Raw genomic sequence first — 17,681 nt, 5'->3', positions numbered from 1 at the left:
GGTGGTTTTAATGAAAAACCGAATTTTTGCAAAAAAAATTGACCAATTAACTAATAACCTTTTTGCATGGATAAGCAAAAGATATCTTTATAATTACAAGAAGTTTCAAGTAAATTGCTCTTTATTTGAATTCCTTTTGAATTTTTAAAGTTCGATTAAAATAATTCTTGGACTCTTTTTGCAAAAATTCTGTTTTTTATTAAAACCATCCTTAGCCCCCCACCCACCCCAAATAGTTTTTCTAGTAAGAAATTCTTCTGCAAACATTTTTTTTTTAATCCAACTTTAAAAATTCATAAGAAATTCAAATCAAGAGCAATTTACTTGAAACTTCTTTTAATTATAAAGACGTCAATTGCTTATCGATTTAAGAAGGCTATGAGTTAATTAGACAATTATTTTTTGAGTTATAAATTTTTTACCAATAACAGTCCGAAAATTATTTTAATACGAATTTAAAAATTCATAAAAAATTCAAATCAAGAGCAATTTACTTGAAACTTCTAGTAATTATAAAAACATCTTTTGCTAACCCACGGAAGAAGGTTATATAATAATTGCTCCAATATTTTTTAAGTAATAAATTTTTTACTAAATACAGTCTAGGAAGACTCATATTGCAACATCGAATTTTTTATGTATCAGTGTTTTTGCTAAAAAATTTATAACTTAAAAAACAATAAAGCAATTAACTGGCAATTTTCTTGCGTCGATTAGCAATTGATCTCTTTATATTCACAAGAAGTTTCAAGTAAATTGCTCTTAATTTGAATTTCTTATGAATTTTTAAAACTGGATTAAAAAAAAAATTTTTGCAGAAGAATTTCTTACTAGAGAAACTATTTGGGGTGGGTGGGGGGCTAAGAGTGGTTTTAATGAAAAACAGAATTTTTGTAAAAAAAATTGACCAATTAACTAATAACCTTTTTGCATGGATAAGCAAAAGATATCTTTATAATTACAAGAAGTTTCAAGTAAATTGCTCTTTATTTGAATTTCTTTTGAATTTTTAAAGTTCAATTAAAAAAGTTTTGGACTGTTTTTGAAAAAATCCTGTTTTTCATTAAAACCACCCTTGGCCTCCCACCCACCCCAAATAGTTTTTCTAGTAAGAAATTCTTCTGCAAAAAAAAATTTTTTTAATCCAACTTTAAAAATTCATAAGAAATTCAAATCAAGAGGAAATTACTTGAAACTTCTTGTAATTATAAGGACATCTTTTGCTAACCCATGAAAGAAGGTTATAAATTAATTGCTCCAATATTTTTTAAGTAATAAATTTTTTACCAAATACAGTCTAAGAGGACTCACCGAATTTTTTATGTATCAGTGTTTTTGCTAAAAAATTTATAACTTGAAAAAAAATAGAGCAATTAACTGTCAATTTTCTTGCATCGATTAGCAATTGATTTCTTTATATTCACAAAAAATTTCATATTTAATAAATAATTCAGGTTACAGAGAATTAACTATAATTTATATTAGTTTAACAATATAAAGTGTATTAAATGGTGCACCTAAGAACCATTTTCTATAATTTGTATTACCGGAAATCTAACCTTAGCAAGTCCGTATAAAGACATTCATCTTGTCCATTCAATAATATTGAGAAAGAACAGACAGGAAAAGCGAAGAAGGTTTATTTTCCTTTTTACCTTGATGATTGTACCATATTTGGTACCGTTACACCTTGTATCTGAATTTGTGACGTACGTACATACGTTTGTGTTTAGTTCGTAAAAGGAAGAGTTTACTTGAAGAAGAAGTAATTATTCAATTTAACAAGTTCTCTGCACTCATGGCACCTTATTGCATTGACTCAAATTTCATAGGCTCTTCCAAAGCACTCAATTCACTGTAAGATCTCTTCATCCAACCACTTCACCTTAAAAGCATAACATTGCTGACTTCGAAGCACTTCTTTTCCAAAATTCCTTCATCATAACATAATCAGTATACTATCTAGGCATCAGAAACAATTCCCCATTAAATCAAACGAACGTAAGTGCGTGATGTCAGCAGGCGCTTGCTGCAGAACAAATTTCACTTTCGGCACCCAACGATCTGCGTAATAATTATTATTGTAGAACATAATTGCCCCTATAGCTTCCGAAGTAAGAATAAATAGCGCGGAAATAAAATAAAATAGAAAGTAACGACGTTAATGAGTCGGCATACGTACAGTACAGGCTTTAATTATGCTTCTAAAAATTTAATTAGCTGCTAATGTTCTCGATTGATTGATTGAATATCGCTAATCTTATTGGCCATTATATGGATGACATATGTTTTATGTCCCACTTCAAATTCCTTCTTGCGAGAGCAGTTGTGTCGTCTGCAAAAAGGATCAAGCCCTTAGTGACTGAACAGGAGTGGGAAACAGAACTGATTGACTGGAAAACAGAATAATAGTATTTCAATGGAAGATACATAGTCAGAGGCCTTTGGTAGATCACACAGGATTGCACCTATGAATGTGTTAAATCTATAGCACCGATTTTGAATTTTTTGCAGCTGATAGAGAGTGGTCTTATTTAAATATAGAGAATATCAGCTGAATTATCATGCAGTTTTGAAACAAAGAAAAATAATTTCAACTGCCTAGAATTTATTGAAGTTACTTTTAGGCGGGTTGAAATATTAAAAAATAAAGTTTCCTGCAAAAATGGCTTTAAAAATGAAAAATTATAACGTGGAAATGTGTTTCTATTCAGTTTTCCAAACGCAGCAAGTAAAATCTAGCCAGGTGTATCCAGAAAATCCTTCCTATAGCGGTAAAAAATATTTAAAATTGGTCGAAGGGTGACCTTGGAATATTTCCTAACTTTATAATGAAACTAGCTGGACTAGAGTTTCCAAACCTGGATAGTGGCATGCGCTCAACTGTCCCCTATAAGAAAATCCAAAAGTTTCCAAAATATTTATGACTAGTTTTTGAGCTATCGCTAGGTTTGTCCAGGAAGTCTTTGTTATAGCGGTAAAAAATAATTAAAATAGGTTGTAGGATGTTCTGGAGTTGTTTCTAAGGAAACTAGCTGAGCTAGAGTTTCCAAACCTAGACAGTGGCGTGCGCTCAAGTGTCCCCTACAAGAAAATCCAAAAATTTCTAAAACATTTATGACTAGTTTTTGAGCTATCGCTAGGTTTCTCCAGGAAGTCCTTGCTATACTAGTAAAAAAACAATTAAAATACAGGGTCACCTTAAAGCGTTTCCTAATTTTTTGTTGGGGACACAGTCAATTGCCCTTGTCAGATCAAAAAATGAGCCATAAAAACCTTCAGGAATATCAGTTGCTAGTACACTCGTAGCAATAGTGGTGCACTAAAATTATCGTACCTTACCTAATTCTTGATTTTCTTGAGCTTCCTCGCATCTACCGACCACCCTGATCACTGCCCGACCTGCTAACCTGGTGCTGATCATCATGGCCACCATCCTCGGATCAGGCTGTTCACCTTCAGCTTCTGTAGCCACTTGGCTGTCGTATTGAGCTGGTGGGCGCATCTGTGAACCGATAAGAACGTGCTAATCTAATTTTCACTTAATTTTAGACTGCTGTAGACTGCCAATAAACAGTCTAAGTCTCGTTTGTTTTTTTTTTACAAAAATTAAATATATGAACATGCAAAGAAAGCCGACAGTGTGCCATAAGATCTTACAATGTCACTAGACAATTTATGTCTTATGGAAGAAGTGTGAAAGGCCCAAGGAGAAATAGGCCAACAGAGACAACACCATTCATACAATACCAAAACCCTTTACTACAGAGAGAGAGGAAAACATCAACTACAAGTAGTATTCTTTATAGAAGAAGTATAAGATTTTAAGTTACAACAAGGAGAAGGTTAGTAAAAAATACAGGCTGAATATTTGACTAGCAAAAGAGAACCAGGAACCAGGTTAATTTTTCCAGATCGAGGAATTACAGGGTGGTGCACTACGAATATATACGAATATATAACGTATATGAAATACCCATTAGAAGAGTTTAGATTTATGGAGCAGAGTAGACGTGGAGAATAATAGGAACGACTGAAATGGCCGTTTTTAGGAAAACGCTTAGTTCTTCTGAGGAATGTGTTGGCTCAGATGTTCATAACTCGGAAACTACTTGAGGTATTCTCATAATTTTTTTACGCTCTCATAGTGAGATTCCTGAAGATGGGTTTGAGGGTAGAAACGTCAGTCTGGTTGAAAAATTGATGTAGCTACTTCCTAGCTTAGTAGCTTAGTACCTTAGCTAGTTTTTCCTAGCTACTTTCTATGTTAGAGTCATTGGCCAATAGGAGTCAAAGTGTTTTGTTCTTTACAGGCACTCCTGGAATAAGAATTTGAATATCTTGACTTTTAATGCATCGATTTTGGTCATTTCTTCAGAAAATATTAAAATGGTCTTTAGGTTAGTCCACAAATTAATAACTTTTAAATTTTGACTACTAGACCCCAAGATATTCACTTGCCAATAAGAGACAAAATCTTTGATTCGTTACAGGCACTCCTGGAATAGGAATTTGAAAATCTTAACTTTTGGTGCATGGATTTTAGTTATTTTTTCAAAAAAGACTAAAATGGTCCTCAGACTAGTCCATAAATTAATAATTTTTAAATTTTGATTCCTAGAACCTAAGATATTCACTTGCGAATAAGAGACAAAATCTTTGGTTCCTCCTAGGCACTGCTGGTATAGGAATTTGAATATCTTAACTTTTGGTTTATGGATTTTAGTAATTTTTTCAAAAAAGACTAAAATAGTCCTCAGACTAGTCGACTGTTCAATAATTTTTAATTGTTTTTACTTTTGTTCCCTCAACGAAGTAAAAATGGTACTTAAATATTAATTATTAGGCGCTTAATTCTGTTCAGTATCTCTAAAGTAGTAAAGTAGTCTCTTTCAGTAAAGTATTCTGTGTAGATATTTCTTATAGTCTTCAGACTAGTCCATCAATCAATAATTTCTAAACTTTGACGACTAGAACCTAAAATGTTCACTTGCCAATAAGAAACAAAGTATTTTCTTACTCACAGGCACTCCTGAAATACGAAATTGAATATCTTGACTTTAAGTGCATCGATTTTAGTCATTTTTTCAAAAGAGATTAAAATGGTCTTCAGACTAGTCTACAAATCACTAATTTTAAAATGTTGACTACTCGAACCCGAGATCTTCAGTTGTCAATAAAAGACAAATTATTTTGCTCCTTACAAGCACTCCTGGAATATGAATTTAAATATCTTGACTTTTAGTGCATCGATTTTCATAAATTTTTTAAAATATATTAAAATGGTCTTTAGACTAGTCTACAAATCAATAATTTTTAAATTTTGACTACGAAAACTCAAGTTGTTTACTTGTCAATAACAGACAAAGTATTTTGTTTCTTACAGGCACTCTTGGACTAATGATTCTAATATCTTGACTTTTAGTGCACGGATTTTAGTAATTTTTTCAAAAAAAACTAAAGTAGTCCTGAGACCAGTTTATAAATCAATAATTTTTAAATTTTGACTACTAGAAATCAAGATATTTATTTGCCAATAAGAGACAAAATCTTTGATTCCTTACAGGCACTCCTGGAATAAGAATTTGAGTATCTTGACTTCTGGTTCATGGATTTTAGTCATTTTTTCAAAAAAGACTAAAATTGTCTTTAGACTACTTCATAAATCAATAATTTTTAAATTTTGACTACCAAAAATCCAAGATATTTACTTGCAAATAAGAGACATATTACGTCGCCCATTCCTACATTTTCCTGAACAGTCTTTATAGAACTAGAGCTTTCATTATCATTATGAACACCAATACTTGACAACTGTCTATTGTTAAATGTACAACAAGAACTACACTGCCACTCATGACTCTTCTTCTTTTTAAAAGTCGCATAGATTTTATTAAATTCAGTTTTGGAAAAATTAGAGCAGCCTTTGTGAAACCAGGAACGACACAAGCTGCATTCAACGGAAATTGCTCCTGATTTAATTACTTTATCGCAACTGCTACACAGTTCCAAAACAAGAAACTCAAAATCAAACAACAATAAATTAACGAAAGTTCTTACTTTGCTACTACGTTGACTCAATGCATAAACCAGCATTAGACAAACACATCAAAAGTCCATACTTCGAACTGTTGTTGAGCATATATTTACACCTGACCATAGGAATTTAGTGTAAAATATGTGACTTGTTAGTTTTGCTAGATCAATCACAGCAGCAGGCAAAATGAGAGGAACCAAAAACTGTTACGATCGTATAATAATATCACAGTAAATACACTTATAACTACAAAGCACCTTCAACAATGAACTTCTAATCAATTAGCCGGAAAACTATCATTTTGTCAAACATTTTGCAACAAACGTAAACACGACTTATTCGCTAGGCTGCCGCGACGTGAACTGACATATCTTGACTTTTAGTGCATCGATTTTCATAAATTTTTTAAAATATATTAAAATGGTCTTTAGACTAGTCTACAAATCAATAATTTTTCAATTTTGACTACGAAAACTCAAGTTGTTTACTTGTCAATAACAGACAAAGTATTTTGTTTCTTACAGGCACTCTTGGACTAATGATTCTAATATCTTGACTTTTGGTGCATGGATTTTAGTCATTTTTTCAAAAGGAACTAAAGTAGTCCTGAGACCAGTTCATAAATCAATAATTTTTAAATTTTAACTACTAAAACCCAAAATATTCATGTTCCAATAAGAGACAAAGTATTTTATTCCTTGCAGGCACTTTTGGAATAAGAATTTAAATATCTTAATTTCTGGTGCATGGATTTTAGTCATTTTTTCAAAAAAAACTACAGTAGTCCTAAGACTAGTTTATAAATTAATAATTTTTAAATTATGACTGCTAGAACTCAAGATATTTACTTGCCAATAAGAGAAATTTTTTTTAATTTCTTACAGGTACTCCTGGATAAGGAATTTAAGTATCTTCATTTCTAGTGCATGGATTTTAGTAATTTTTTCAAAAAAGACTTAAATAGTCCTCGGACTAGTCTATAAATTAACAATTTTTAAATTCTGACTGCTGAATACGAAGATATTTACTTGCCATTAAGAGACACAGTTTTTTTCTTCCTTACAGGCACTTCTGAATTAAGAATTTGAATATCTTAACTTTTGGTGCATGGATTTTAGTCATTTTTTCAAAAAAGACTAAAATTGTCCTCAGACTACTTCATAAATCATTTAACTACTAAAACTCAAGATATTTACTTGCCAATAAGAGACAACATTTTTGATTTCTTACAGGCACTCCTAGATTAAGAATTTAAATATCTTAACTTTTGATGTATGGATTTTAGTCATTTTTTCAAAAAATACTAAAATTGTCCTTATACTAGTCCATATATCAATATTTTTTTAATTTTGACTACCAAGACTCAATATATTTATTTTCCAATAAAAGACAAAGTATTTTGGTCCTTACCGGCACTCCTGAATTTAGAATTTGAATATTTTAACTTTTGATGCATAGATTTTAGTCATTTTTTCAAGAAAGACTAAAATAGTCTTTAGACTAGTCCACAAATTAATAATTTTTTAATTTTGACTACGAAAACTCAAGTTATTTACTTGTCAATAACAGACGAAGTCTTTATTGACAAGTAAATATTACAGGCACTCCTGGAAGAAAAATTTAAATATCTTGACTTTTGATGCATAGATTTTAGTCATTTTTTCAAAAAAGACTAAAATAGTCTTTAGACTAGTACACAAATCAATAATTTTTAAATTATGACTGCTAAAACTTAAGATATTTACTTGCCAATAAGAGGATTTTTTTTAAATTTCTTACAGGCACTCCTGGATAAGAAATTTAAGTATCTTAATTTCTAGTGCATGGATTTTAGTCATTTTTTCAAAAAAGACTTAAATAGTCCTCGGACTAGTCTATAAATTAACAATTTTTAAATTCTGACTGCTGAATACGAAGATATTTACTTGCCATTAAGAGACACAGTTTTTTCTTCCTTACAGGCACTTCTGAATTAAGAATTTGAATATCTTAACTTTTGGTGCATGGATTTTAGTCATTTTTTCAAAAAAGACTAAAATTGTCCTCAGACTACTTCATAAATCAATAATTTTTAAATTTTAACTACTAAAACTCAAGATATTTACTTGCCAATAAGAGACAACATTTTTGATTTCTTACAGGCACTCCTAGATTAAGAATTTAAATATCTTAACTTTTGATGTATGGATTTTAGTCATTTTTTCAAAAAATACTAAAATTGTCCTCATACTAGTCCATATATCAATATTTTTTTAATTTTGACTACCAAGACTCAATATATTTATTTTCAAATAAAAGACAAAGTGTTTCGGTCCTTACCGGCACTCCTGAATTTAGAATTTGAATATCTTAACTTTTGATGCATAGATTTTAGTCATTTTTTCAAGAAAGACTAAAATAGTCTTTAGACTAGTCCACAAATTAATAATTTTTTAATTTTGACTACGAAAACTCAAGTTATTTACTTGTCAATAACAGACGAAGTCTTTATTGACAAGTAAATATTACAGGCACTCCTGGAAGAAAAATTTAAATATCTTGACTTTTGATGCATAGATTTTAGTCATTTTTTCAAAAAAGACTAAAATAGTCTTTAGACTAGTACACAAATCAATAATTTTTAAATTATGACTGCTAAAACTTAAGATATTTACTTGCCAATAAGAGGATTTTTTTAAATTTCTTACAGGCACTCCTGGATAAGAAATTTAAGTATCTTAATTTCTAGTGCATGGATTTTAGTCATTTTTCCAAAAAAGACTTAAATAGTCCTCGGACTAGTCTATAAATTAACAATTTTTAAATTCTGACTGCTGAATACGAAGATATTTACTTGCCATTAAGAGACACAGTTTTTTCTTCCTTACAGGCACTTCTGAATTAAGAATTTGAATATCTTAACTTTTGGTGCATGGATTTTAGTCATTTTTTCAAAAAAGACTAAAATTGTCCTCAGACTACTTCATAAATCAATAATTTTTAAATTTTAACTACTAAAACTCAAGATATTTACTTGCCAATAAGAGACAACATTTTTGATTTCTTACAGGCACTCCTAGATTAAGAATTTAAATATCTTAACTTTTGATGTATGGATTTTAGTCATTTTTTCAAAAAATACTAAAATTGTCCTCATACTAGTCTATATATCAATATTTTTTTAATTTTGACTACCAAGACTCAATATATTTATTTTCAAATAAAAGACAAAGTGTTTCGGTCCTTACCGGCACTCCTGAATTTAGAATTTGAATATCTTAACTTTTGATGCATAGATTTTAGTCATTTTTTCAAGAAAGACTAAAATAGTCTTTAGACTAGTCCACAAATTAATAATTTTTTAATTTTGACTACGAAAACTCAAGTTATTTACTTGTCAATAACAGACGAAGTCTTTATTGACAAGTAAATATTACAGGCACTCCTGGAAGAAAAATTTAAATACCTTGACTTTTGATGCATAGATTTTAGTTATTTTTTCAAAAAAGACTAAAATAGTCTTTAGACTAGTACACAAATCAATAATTTTTAAATTTTGACTACGAAAACTCAAGATATTTATGTTCCAATACGAGACATAGTATTTTGTTTCTTACAAGCACTTCTGGAATAAAAATTTTTATATCTTGACTCTAGGTGCATGGATTTTGATCAATTTTTCAAAAAACACTAAAATGGTCCTCAGACTAGTCATAAATTAATAATTTTTAAATTTTGACTACTGGAACCCAAGATAATTATATTCCAATAAGAGACAAATTATTTTGTTCCTTACAGGCACTCCTGGAAGAAAAATTTAAATATCTTGACTTTTGATGCATAGATTTTAGTCATTTTTTCAAAAAAGACTAAATAGTCTTCAGACTAGTCCATAAATCAATAATTTTTAAATTTTGACTACTATAACCCAAGATATTTATATTCCAATAAGAGACAAAGTATTTTGTTCCTTACAGGCACTCCTGGAAGAAGAATTTAAATATCTTGACTTTTGATGCATAGATTTTAGTCATTTTTTCAAAAAAGACTAAAATAGTCCTCAGACTAGTCCATAAATCAATAATTTTTAAATTTTGACTACTAAAACCCAAGATATTCACTTGCAAATAAGAGACAAAATTTTTGATTTCTTACAGGCACTCCTGGAATAGGAACTTAAATATTTTAACTTCTGGTGCATGGATTTTAGTTATTTTTAAAAAAAAACTAAAATAGTCCCTAGACTAGTCAATAAATCAATAGTTTTTAAATTTTGAATACTAGAACTTAAGATATTCATGTTCCAATAAGAGACAAAGTATTTTGTTCTTTAGAGGCACTCCTGGAATAAGAATTTTAATATCTTAAATTTTGGTACATGGATTTTAGTCATTTTTTCAAAATAGACTAAAATAGGCATCAGACTACTCTATAAATTAATAATTTTAAAATTTTGACTACTTGAACTTAAGATATTTACTTGCCAATAAGAGACAAAATCTTTGATTTCTTACAGGCACTCCTGGAATAGGAATTTAAATATCTTAATTTCTAGTGCATGGATCTTGGTAACTTTTTTAAAAAAGACTAAATTAGTACCCAGACTAGTTAATAAATCAATAATTTTCAAATTTTGACTACTACAACTTAAGATATTCATGTTCCAATAAGAGACAAAGTATTTTGTTCCTTACAGGCACTCCTGAAATAAGAATTTAAATATATTAAATTTTGGTGCATGGATTGTAGTCATTTTTTCAAAAAAGACTAAAATAGGCATCAGACTACTCTATAAATCAATAATTTTTAAATTTTGACTACTAAAACCCAAGATATTTACTTGCCAATAAAAGACAATTTTTTTGATTTCTTACAGGCACTCCTGGAATAGGAATTTAAATATCTTAACTTCTGGTGCATGGATTTTAGGCATTTTTTAAAAAAAACTAAAATGGTCCTCAGACTAGTCAATAAATCAATAATTTTCAAATTTTGACTACTAGAACTTAAGACATTCATGTTCCTATAAGAGACAAAGTATTTTGTTCTTCACAGGCACTCCTAGAATAAGAATTTAAATATCTTAAATTTTGGTGCATGGATTTTAGTAATTTTTTCAAAAAAGACTAAAATGGTCCTCAGACTAGTCCACAAATTAATAATTTTTGAATTTTGACTACTTGAACCCAAGATATTTATGTTCAAATAAGAGACAAAGTATTTTGTTCCTTACCGACACTCCTGGAATAAAAATTCTAATATCTTAACGTTTAATGCATCGATTTTAATCGTTTGTTCAAAAAAGACCAAAATAGTCCTCAGACTAGTCCACACATCAATAATTCTTAAATTTTGATTACCAGAACCCAAGATATTCATTTTCTAATAAGACACAAATTATTTTGGTTCTCACAGGTACTCTTGGAATAAGAATTTGAGTATCTTTACTTCTCGTGCATCTATTTTAGTAATTTTTTCAACAGGGACTAAAATACTCTTCAGACTACTCCATAAATCAACAATTTTTAAATTTTGACTACTAGAACTCAAGATATTCATATTTCAATAAGAGACAAAATATTTTGTTACATCTCTTGGAACAAAAACTTAAATATCTTCACTTTAAGTGCATCAATTTTAGTAATTTTTTCACACAGAATCTGGAACACATCATTCTCACTAAGCAGCTAATAACTGAGGCAAACAACGCCCCAATTCATATCAATTTAGCCTGGATACTAGGACAATGAAATATAAACGAACAGAAAATATACTGGCAAACATACATCCCATAGATTCGGATATACTTGGATACGCTTATATAAGGAAAAACATTGGAGTAAACCTAGGAAAGCAAACTTGGTTTTCCACAATAGGACAGATCTGGAATATTGGATAAATTCACTTTTAAAAAAATTAGTGAAAGTGTAAAAACCAAAGAACTCAGTAACAGAGCAACCACAAGACGAAGAGTGAACAAGAGAATGAGGAACTAATTTGACTGATAAAGAAACACTAGAATGGCTTATAAAAAAGCCAACAAACCTTCTCTGTCTCGTTTTTTTTTCTTGAAATTCTAACGTCAATAAGAGAGATAACAACAGATTTTCAACTGATTAAACTAGGCTTCTCTACTCACCTCTGCACTTATTTCCCCAACTGATTCACTATAATATCCCTTTATCCTGATGCACTTTCACAGACCAAAGAGTGAGTCACACCAAAAGAGGACGAACTGAAATCAAACTGTTCACTCTCCTTCTAATCAACCCTCGGAAGGTATAAAAGAAGAAAGAAATAGGGGCACTTTTGATTTCACTTTCGAGACAGAGAGAGCGCGCCGTACAAATGTTTAATTAGGAGCATCGCGACGCCGTTTTATACGCGTCTCGCTCTTTGTTACGGTCGAGACTTGAGCAAATGGTGCGCAGTAAGTTTGGCGCCCAACACCGGCGCGTTTTTGTTTATTTGGTTTATTTTTATTTCAGGGAGGGAGGGGGGGCTATTGTTGTTTCGTGTGACGTCGTTTATTAATAAAATCGTGCGAAATAAATTAAACGTTGCAGTTTTTTTTTTTAATTTTAGGAAATTTTGTTATCGGGTCAATGACATTTTTATCGTTGATTTTTGTCAAAATATTGGCCTCAAAACAAAGACCATGGCGGAACTCTTGGTGGTTTTTAAGTCATATAAAAGGTGTCAATTATCCCCCCCAAGCAACACACGATAGTTAAATTATTATTCATTTTTTGCACCAGGTGTACATTTTTGGTTGAACTTCAACTATAAGTATCGGATAAAATGTTCGCGTGATATACGATGTTTATGTTATTCGCGTTTGGTACATGTTAATAATACAAAATTATTGCGTCAAGTATGGTATATTGTATCCTATTTAAAGACGGTTACATAATGGAATGAAATGAGCTTCTAAACAAATCATCGATAAAACGTTGAATTTTTAGTTATCGTAGACAATTATAAAACCTTTATTTTAATCGTTAAATAATTGTTATCTATTGAAGCTAAATTGTATTTTATATTTTACTGGGTGCCCAAGAAGTCTGCCAACAAACTTAAATATTTATTAATAAAAAAACTACACCACTGCATTTTTCTAAAAAAATTATTTTATTTTAAAATCCTTTTTTTTCTCTGCGTAAGATATTCGATTATTACACTATAAAATATATACGTTTATAAAGAGTATATCGTATGCTACACAGTGACATTTCTGTGATATCGGGGTAATTTTATCAAATATTTGAAGTGTAGTGATCGAGTTTAAAAACTAGATATGGCAGTTTCTTTAAATCCGAAATTTTCTCCAATTTTTAAACAGAATGGTATATTATATACGTATATTCTCACCTATAATTTCCTTAAAAAGCATTTTTCTCTTAGGAAATTAATTTCTTGAAAAAAAAACTGTTTTTCATTAACCCTACCCTTGCCCCCCCACCCACCCCGCACTACTTACCAGTCAGAAATTGTCTTCAAAAATTATTGTATAAAAAAAAAATAATACACATAAATGGTTTCGTCATTAATGTCTAATCTAATAACACAGTTTGTTTATTTAAATTTGATATAATTATATATACGTATATTAGTAAATTTTTAATACAAAAACAGTGATTTTTTAAAGGAATTTCTTACTGGGCAATCGTTTGGGGTGGGTGGGGGGTGTAAGGGTTGTTTTGATAAAAAAAAATGTTTCTGCAGTAAATATGTATGCAATATTTAATTTAATAACACTGTTTATTTAATTTTCAAAAGAAGTACATCAAATATAATTAACCGAAGTGAGTGCTCACTTTTAGGATCAAACATTGTTTTCAGACACCAGTACATAAAATGGCGGATATCTCCGAAACCATTACTTGAATTAAGTTCGACCTAGAACAACATTTTTAAAGAATGTTCCTGTGAATATCATGCTTTTTATTTCACAAAAATAGTCCAAGTAGTTTTTTAAATATTAGACCTCAAAGTGAGTGCTTGAAGATCAAAGGTCGTTTTTAGACACTAGTACATAAAATGGCGAATATCTCTGAAATTATTATTTGAATTAAGTTGGACCCAAAACAACATTTTTAAAGAATATTCCCTTGAATATCATGCTATTTGTTTCACGAGAATAGTCCAAGTAGTTTTTTAAATATTACTCTTGAAAGTGAGTGCTCACCTTTAGGATCAAACATTGTTTTCAGACACCAGTACATAAAATGGCGGATATCTCTGAAATTATTACTTGAATTAAGTTGGACCCAAAACAACATTTTTAAAGAATATTCTTCCGAATATCATGCTATTTGTTTTACGAGAATAGTCTAAGTAGTTTCTTAAATATTACACTTGAAAGTGAGTGCTCACCTTTAGGATCAAACATTGATTTTAGACACCAGTACATAAAATGGCGAATATCTCTAAAACTATTACTTGAATTAAGCTGGACCCAAAACAACATTTTTTAAGAATATTCCTCTGAATATCATGCTATTTGTTTCACAAAAATAGTCCAAGTAGTTTTTTAAATATTAGACCTCAAAGTGAGTGCTTGAAGATCAAAGGTCGTTTTTAGACACTAGTACATAAAATGGCGAATATCTCCGAAATTATTACTTGAATTAAGTTAGACCCAAAACAACATTTTTAAAGAATATTCCTCTGAATATCATGCTTTTTATTTCACGAGAATAGTCCAAGTAGTTTTTTAAATATTACTCTTGAAAGTGAGTGCTCACCTTTAGGATCAAACATTGTTTTTAGACACCAGTACATAAAATGGCGAATATCTCTAAAACTGTTACTTGAATTAAGTTGGACCCAAAACAACATTTTTAAAGAATATTCCCTTGAATATCATGCTATTTGTTTCACGAGAATAGTCCAAGTAGTTTTTTAAATATTACTCTTGAAAGTGACAGCTCACCTTTAGGATCAAACATTATTTTCAGACACCAGTACATAAAATGGTGAATATCTCTAAAACTGTTACTTGAATTAAGTTGGACCCAAAACAACATTTTAAAGAATATTCCCTTGAATACCATGCTATTTGTTTCACGAGAATAGTCCAAGTAGTTTTTTAAATATTACACTTGAAAATGAGTGCTCACCTTTAAGATCAAACATTATTTTCAGACACCAGTACATAAAATGGCGAATATCTCTAAAACTGTTACTTGAATTAAGTTGGACCCAAAACAACATTTTTGAAGAATATTCCCTTGAATATCATGCTATTTGTTTCACGAGAATAGTCCAAGTAGTTTTTTAAATATTACTCTTGAAAGTGAGTGCTCACCTTTAGGATCAAACATTATTTTCAGACACCAGTACATAAAATGGCAAATATCTCCGAAACTATTACTTGAATTGAGCTGGACCTAGAACAACATTTTTAAAGAATATTCCTCTGAATATTATGCTATTTGTTTCACGAGAATAGTCCAAGTAGTTTTTTAAATATTACACTTGAAAGTGAGTGCTCACCTTTAAGATCAAATTGCGTTCTTAGACACCACTGCCTAAAATGGCGAATATCTCTAAAATTATTACTTGAATCAAGTTAAACCTAAAACAACATTTTTAAAGAATATTCTTCTGAATATCATGCTATTTATTTTATGAGAATAGTCCAAGTAGTTTTTTAAATATTACTCTTGAAATTGAGTGCTCACCTTTAGGATCAAACATTATTTTCAGACACCAGTACATAAAATGGCGAATATCTCTGAAATTATTACTTGAATCAAATTAAACCCAAATCAACATTTTTAAAGAATATTCCTCTGAATATCATGCTATTTGTTTCACGAGAATAGCCCAAGTAGTTTTTTAAATATTACACTTGAAAGTGAGTGCTCACCTGTAAGATAAAATTGCGTCACTATACACCACTGCGTAAAATGGCGGAATTCCTACTTGGACTAAATTGAACCCAAAATATTATTTGCAAACAATATTCTTCTGAGTAGAATGCTTTTTGCTTAAAAAGAGTCCAATTATAATTAACTAATATTTTATTGTTGCGTCAAAGACATCAGTTCGATTAAAATTTAATTAGTTTCGATTTAAAATTCGCGCCAGTTCGTGCTCAAATTGGCCTCCTTGCGGAGAGATATTTTACTATATATAACTTTCTACGTATGTCCAAAGATGTCGCCAGTTTTGCATTGGGGTCTAAGCGTAAGTTCAATTCTACAACCCTAAAAGCATTTGCACAATTTGTATATTTTTTTTTAAATAAGAGGGTGTAGTTCGATTAAAGTTTGATTTGAAATTCGCGCCAGTTCGAGTATTTTGTACTTCAGGGATAAATAATGCAGGGGTTATAAATAATTTTTTTCCATGCATTTAGACTCACTTTTCGTCCCTGACAAGCACAATTGATTGTAGTTAAATTTGTAAATTGCTCTCAATATTTCACGGGAATCTTTGAGGTTAGAGCCCTACAAATTGGACAGTACATGCGCTCAAGTGACCTGTCCAGGAAACATCAAGAGTTTTTAACATATTTTTGTTATTTTTTGAGTTATGGACAGGTTTGTGCAAGTGGTCTAGCGCCAACTGGAAAAAAAGATGCAGGGTGAATGTAAAGTTACATTTAATTTTTCAAGGAAATTTTTAATGTTAGAGTCTTAAAAACTGGACAGTAGTGTGCGCTCAAATGTCCTGTTTAAGAACCATCAAGAGTTTTAAAAAAAAATTTTGTTATTTTTTGAGTTATGACCAGGTTTGTCCAAGTGGTTTAGCGAGAAAAGCATAAAAAATGCAGGTAAAGTTACTCCCAATTTTTTAACAAAAATTTTTAAAATTAGACTTTTGAAAAAATGATAGTAGTGTGCGCTCAAGTGTTCCTTATAAGATGCATCAAGAATTTTGAAAAGATTTTTGTTATTTTTTGAGATATGACCAGGTTTGTCCAAGTGGTTTAGCGAGAAAAGCATAAAAAATGCAAGTAAAGTTACTCCCAATTTTTAAACGAAAATTTTTAAAATTAGACCTTTGAAAAAATGACAGTAGTGTGCGCTCAAGTGTTCCTTACAAGATGCATCAAGAATTTCTAAAAGATTTTTGTTATTTTTTGAGTTATGACCAGGTTTGTCCAAGTGGTTTAGCGAGAAAAGCATAAAAAATGCAAGTAAAGTTACTCCCAATTTTTAAACGAAAATTTTTAAAATTAGACCTTTGAAAAAATGACAGTAGTGTGCGCTCAAGTGTTCCTTACAAGATGCATCAAGAATTTCTAAAAGATTTTTGTTATTTTTTGAGTTATGACCAGGTTTGTCCAAGTGGTTTAGCGAGAAAAGCATAAAAAATGCAGGTAAAGTTACTCCCAATTTTTTAACGAAAATTTTTAAAATTAGACCTTTGAAAAAATGACAGTAGTGTGCGCTCAAGTGTTCCTTACAAGATGCATCAAGAATTTCTAAAAGATTTTTGTTATTTTTTGAGTTATGACCAGGTTTGTCCAAGTGGTTTAGCGAGAAAAGCATAAAAAATGCAGGTAAAGTTACTCCCAATTTTTTAACAAAAATTTTTAAAATTAGACTTTTGAAAAAATGATAGTAGTGTGCGCTCAAGTGTTCCTTACAAGATGCATCAAGAATTTTTGAAAGATTTTTGTTATTTTTTGAGATATGACCAGGTTTGTCCA

General features: G+C 30.3%; 1 protein-coding gene across 1 annotated transcript in view; it reads right to left on the bottom strand.

The window, feature by feature from the left end:
- The window catches only part of LOC126747778 (leucine-rich repeat-containing protein 40-like), a 45,877-nt gene extending 33,482 nt beyond the window's left edge, over positions 1 to 12,395 (bottom strand). Inside the window, exons 1-2 of the mRNA XM_050456578.1 lie at positions 12,156 to 12,395; positions 3,343 to 3,505 (exon numbers count right to left, since the gene is read on the bottom strand). Coding sequence (XP_050312535.1) covers positions 3,343 to 3,505 — 163 coding nt within the window. The 5' untranslated portion in view covers positions 12,156 to 12,395. The remainder of the gene's footprint in view (positions 1 to 3,342; positions 3,506 to 12,155) is intronic.
- Positions 12,396 to 17,681: the final 5,286 nt, after the last annotated feature.

This window comes from Anthonomus grandis, chromosome 20 (assembly GCF_022605725.1).
Source record: "Anthonomus grandis grandis chromosome 20, icAntGran1.3, whole genome shotgun sequence".
Taxonomy (NCBI): Eukaryota; Metazoa; Arthropoda; class Insecta; order Coleoptera; family Curculionidae; genus Anthonomus; species Anthonomus grandis.
Note: the sequence above shows the minus strand (reverse complement) of the source record. Positions and strands in the feature narration are given on the sequence as shown.